The following is a 5161-nucleotide window of genomic DNA, read 5'->3' as shown; positions in this document are numbered from 1 at the left end:
AAGTAGTATTTCTAAAAAGCCGTTTCTGGCTGATTCATTGTAGCCACTTGATTTGATTCGACTCAACACAGAAACAGACTTTTCTGAACATCCGAAAGATTTGACAACAGGTAAGTAGACTTACAGCTTTAACACAGAGAGTAGCTTTCATAAAATACGGTGAGATGCAATCAGTGTTGATAATTTGTTGCTGCTTTTCTTGCACGAGATGACAGAAGCTAAGCATGAGTAAGCTAAGCTAAGCTAACAGTAACTGTTAAGCTAACGCTATTAGTAATGCTGACTGTTAGTTAATGAGCCGAACGATTTAATGTCCCCTATTGCTTAAAAAATTTGGTTGTTTTATGGTTAACACACAGTAAATGATCGTTTGAATTAGAGCACAACGCGTGGTTGTTCGGCTTTTTTATGATGTGTTTACGTGACAATGGGCAAATTAGCTAGCTAACTGAAGCTAACTAACGATTTCGTTGCTAATTGAAGTTTTAGTCAGGATTCCCTCGGGTCCTCAAATAACATTACATCCATAATGTTAATGTTATTTATTGGAATACAACAGGCTTTGATAGACCTTTGTCTTTAGTCTGATCGTAATTACCTATCTACTAGTTTAGGTCATAATTTCAACACTTAACATTATTTAGGTCAGCAGAAATTGTAAACTTTGATATAACGCTAACTTAGCTATTAAACCAAAAGCTGACCTAATGTTCATTAATTAATAGTTAGATAGTAATATTAGACCTGTGCATATGTTAATTGTTTAGGATAAAGGTCTGTTATAAGTAAACCACCTGTCAAGTTTCCCTATAGAGAGAAATCCAAGCAATTACAGTTTACCCATACAAATCCCCTGCGTCCTGTAATCTGAATCTGAAGATTTCAAGCTGTTTACGGTTGCAAATATTATTTTCATTGTCCATTAATCTGTCGGTTACTTTCTCAATTGTTTAGATGTTTGGTCGATAAAATGGTGAATAATCAGTGTTTTCCACAGCCCTGCATGACATCCTCAAATGTCTTGTTTTGTCCACTCTCCTAACTTTCTGTCCTAAATTGTGTTTAAATTTATTTATATCTGATCTTACAAGTGACTGAGGAAAAATGTGATATATCTTTCTGTATCTCTCTGACAGTTATACCTGTTGATGGTCTGCTGTGTTTGCCGGTAAGCTAATGTCTTTGTTGTGTCTGTTTAACAGATCCCGACATGGACCGGTTGCTGAGGCTCGGAGGTGGAATGCCAGGGCTGGGCCAGGTAACACAAAGTCTGAGTTGTCATAGATAGAGAGCAAATGCAAAAAATGCATTTAAACTTAAAGGTTTCCAAGCTTATACTTTTAAAATCTTACTTGATAAGACTTAAATAAAAAAAAAAAAAAAAAAGGATTTTGTGGGGAAAAACTGGAAGCTCCTGTCCACAACACTGTTGTGATCCATGATTGCACAAATCTAATGGCAAGCCCAAGTACCACAGGATTAAAGGATACATAGTTATAACCCATTATATGTTACATGCATTAAAATGTTCAATTTCCATGCATGTACTGCATTTGTTTACTGTTTAATAAACTTGGCTTTGACCCCTCAGGGTCCCCCAACAGATGCACCTGCTGTGGACACAGCTGAGCAGGTGTACATCTCCTCTCTGGCCCTGCTCAAGGTAATCACACATCATCTGCACTAAACATTTTCTTTCAAAGTGGTTGTTTTCATTTTTGTATTTAAAATAACACACATGACGTGTCTTGTGTGTATTTGCTCTACATTAGATGTTGAAACACGGGCGTGCTGGTGTACCCATGGAGGTCATGGGATTGATGCTGGGAGAATTTGTTGATGACTACACAGTGCGAGTGATTGATGTGTTTGCCATGCCCCAGTCAGGAACAGTACGTATTCTCACTAATGTCAAGATTGTACATCATTGTGTATCTGCTACAGAAAATACTTTATCTGGAAGCTCTTTTTAACATGAACAATAAAGTGGACTTGTTATTGTTTTCATATGTATTCGGGTAGTAAAGTTGTATGTATGCTGAGTTTTACAAGTTTACAACAAATGATGTATTTTTGCCTTTTGGCTCTTCATTATTAAGTGATCATTTTCTGCGTCTCAGGGTGTGAGTGTTGAAGCAGTGGACCCTGTGTTCCAGGCTAAGATGTTGGACATGCTGAAGCAGACCGGCAGGTAAAACTTTAACACAAATATCTACAGTAGCAGTATTTAGAAAAGCACTCTTTATAGCTTTTTTGAATACCTTCTAAACACGTTTGATCATCAGACCGGAGATGGTGGTGGGATGGTACCACAGTCACCCTGGTTTTGGCTGTTGGTTGTCCGGCGTGGACATCAACACACAGCAGAGCTTCGAGGCCCTGTCAGAGCGCGCCGTCGCAGTGGTGGTTGATCCCATTCAGAGCGTCAAAGGAAAGGTAAAGATATGAAACACAGCGTTCAAGATCTTTTGAGTAATGATCTGCTATTAATTGTGAATCCAAAGTGAGTTAGGAATGACTAAGTATTCATTAACTGGTTTTATGCATGGGCTCTGCCTTTTACAGGTTGTTATTGATGCCTTCAGACTGATCAACGCCAACATGATGGTGTTGGGTCATGAGCCAAGACAAACCACGTCCAACCTGGGTCATCTGAACAAGCCCTCAATCCAGGTAAGACGTTGTCTTTAGTAAAGACACCACACATGCTTGTGTTCCCATGAAGAGGAGCAAAGTTTGGTCCTAATTATTTAACAATCAGCAAATAATCTTATGTGATTCAGTGTTCTAGCCATTAGTGGTCATATAAACATCACATCAGAAGTCATGTCAGAAAACTCACACCGGCTTAACATCAGACTGTTTTAATGTGATTTTATCCTTTACTACTGTTAAAAATCAATAGAGGTTCCAGTCACAATAAAACCGTGGAATATTAACGCTGAGGTTTGGGACTTTTCACTCAGCACCTAGACGTTGTGCATGTTGTTCCATCATACACTTCACTTTTGGTTTCTCATGTTTTCAGGCTCTGATTCATGGACTTAACAGACACTACTACTCCATTACCATCAATTACAGGAAAAACGAGCTGGAGCAAAAGGTTTGAGAATACTCCTCACAGAGAGATTTATTTAGTTGTTTTTAATAGAGGAGGAAAAACATAACTTTAATCATTCTTCAGATGCTGTTGAACCTGCACAAGAAGAGCTGGATGGAGGGTCTGACCCTGCAGGACTACAGTGAGCACTGCAAGCTCAACGAGACCATCGTCAAGGAAATGCTGGAGCTGGCTAAGAATTACAACAAGGTACACCTTCTACACCTCATCCAACGATCATTATAAGCTCCTTGAAAAACACATTTTACTGAACACCTCAGAAGGTTGAAACAGCCTCAAAGGGAACAAAGGGAACCACTTTTCTTGTGTGATTTACTTTGTCATTGTAGAAAATTAGATTTTAAATGTTTATGCGTATTTAAATAACCTCTTTAAAATGAAGCCTTTAAGGTTTCTTGGTATGGGCTCTTTTAACTCGGAGATTAAAGACCAGTATTGTGAGGAACAAAATTGCTGATCTATCATTTAATCCACTGACGCTGGCGAAGCAGAGTCCTATTGTAATAATGCTGGTGCTTAACTGGTGCACACACGCTTGCTGCATTTCCTTTTTATACGGGTTTCTTAAGGTCTTGCAAGGCCTAAAAATGACAAAGTATTCCTGCAGAGCAAAACCTGCACGAAACGTTGCATGCAAATATGCATGAAGAGCATGCCCCCCCCCCCCAATATTATCAAACTGTTGTGTTTCCGTGTCAGGCTGTCGAAGAAGAGGACAAAATGACCCCGGAGCAGCTGGCAATCAAGAATGTTGGGAAACAGGTAACAATTACATTTCAAGCTTCGGATCAGATTTATGTACATTGACATATTTTTTTAATAAATCATTTTTTGATAAATTCTTATTACAAGGTCAGTGTTGTGATTGATGTTGATAAGAAGTTAATAAAACATACACAGTACATTAAATTAAATCAGATTAAAAAACAAACTCTTCTTCACAAAATCACATCTCATTATTGATGTTTTTTGTCCCTCCTCTGATTTTCTGTCCATGCAGGATCCCAAGAGGCACTTGGAGGAGCACGTAGACGTTTTAATGACATCCAACATTGTTCAGTGCCTAGCTGCCATGTTGGATACCGTAGTTTTCCAGTGATGGCCCTGTGTGTATAAGTGTTAATATTGCAGCCCTCGTTTTCTTTTATATAAAATAAATGTATGTATGAAATGAAGACTAGTGTCTGGCTTGTGTTGGACAGCTGGGGTGGTACCTTATTTTGCTATCCAAGCAGCAAGCTGCACAATTCCAGCAGTGCAGATATTTTTTCCTGTTAGAATCAAAGTAGTTTGTTTTTTTTATTGATTTATGTTTTTTTTAATGCCATAACAGCCGTGACCAGAGACGGCTGTCGTGGCATTAGACGAGAATATTTTTGGTTGTTCATTAGTCGGTCTGCACATTATTTCCACTCATGAACAAAATTAAACAAAAAAAAAAGGCCTCATAAGATAAAATGATGAAGTGATGATATTTCATATCTTGAGTGTCCACCTTCAAACTGTGCTGATTGTAAAGATCTTCTGTGCTGCGGGGTTGAAGATGTGTGTGAAGCGTCCACGTTTTACAATTTCTAGCTTCTTTTCAGCAACAGCCACTTTTGAAGCATTGTAGTCCATCACAAGCTCAGTGGTTCTGATTGTTGTTGCACCATGTGATGAAGCTCTCTATCTGTCCTCTGTAAAAATAGTCTTTTAAGTGAAGACAGCATGTTTCTGATTGGAGATTATCCACTGGAATCATACATGCCACTGTAGTGATGACTTCTATTTTGCCCAAAAATACACTTTGTACCTTTTACTAAATTCTTTCAAAGTGTTCACTGCATGCAGTATATTATATAGTCTGAACAGACATCAATGTAAACTGCAGCCTGGCTAGTTGGTGGAGGCACAGAACCACACGGTGCTAGTTCTAGTTTCTCCTTTCGTTTTAGTTGTCAGCTTTATTACGCAGTTTTATGTAGTATTTTTGTGTTTATCTGGATGAATTCTTAACTAGGCCAAATCCACCTTGTTCTGTTAGTTTTATTCCTTTGT

General features: G+C 38.4%; 1 protein-coding gene across 1 annotated transcript; it reads left to right on the top strand.

The window, feature by feature from the left end:
• On the top strand, window positions 1-4296 carry psmd14 (proteasome 26S subunit, non-ATPase 14). Its single transcript, XM_070961352.1, has 11 exons — window positions 1-110; window positions 1203-1258; window positions 1592-1663; window positions 1773-1892; window positions 2121-2191; window positions 2286-2436; window positions 2566-2673; window positions 3029-3103; window positions 3185-3310; window positions 3821-3883; window positions 4122-4296. The coding sequence occupies exons 2-11, from the start codon at window positions 1211-1213 to the stop codon at window positions 4218-4220; spliced, it is 933 nt and encodes a 310-aa protein (XP_070817453.1). The 5' UTR covers window positions 1-110; window positions 1203-1210; the 3' UTR covers window positions 4221-4296.
• The last annotated feature ends 865 nt before the right edge of the window (window positions 4297-5161 follow it).

The sequence above is a fragment of the Chaetodon trifascialis genome, chromosome 1 (assembly GCF_039877785.1).
Source record: "Chaetodon trifascialis isolate fChaTrf1 chromosome 1, fChaTrf1.hap1, whole genome shotgun sequence".
In the NCBI taxonomy this organism is placed as follows: Eukaryota; Metazoa; Chordata; class Actinopteri; order Chaetodontiformes; family Chaetodontidae; genus Chaetodon; species Chaetodon trifascialis.
Note: the sequence above shows the minus strand (reverse complement) of the source record. Positions and strands in the feature narration are given on the sequence as shown.

Excerpts from the sequence above, each read along its gene's own strand:
- psmd14 (XM_070961352.1), top strand. The coding sequence starts at position 1,211 with ATGGACCGGTTGCTGAGGCTCGGAGGTGGAATGCCAGGGCTGGGCCAG. Across the intron at positions 1,664-1,772 it reads CCTCTCTGGCCCTGCTCAAG|ATGTTGAAACACGGGCGTGC; the intron begins GTAATCACACAT and ends GCTCTACATTAG. Across the intron at positions 2,437-2,565 it reads TTCAGAGCGTCAAAGGAAAG|GTTGTTATTGATGCCTTCAG; the intron begins GTAAAGATATGA and ends TGCCTTTTACAG.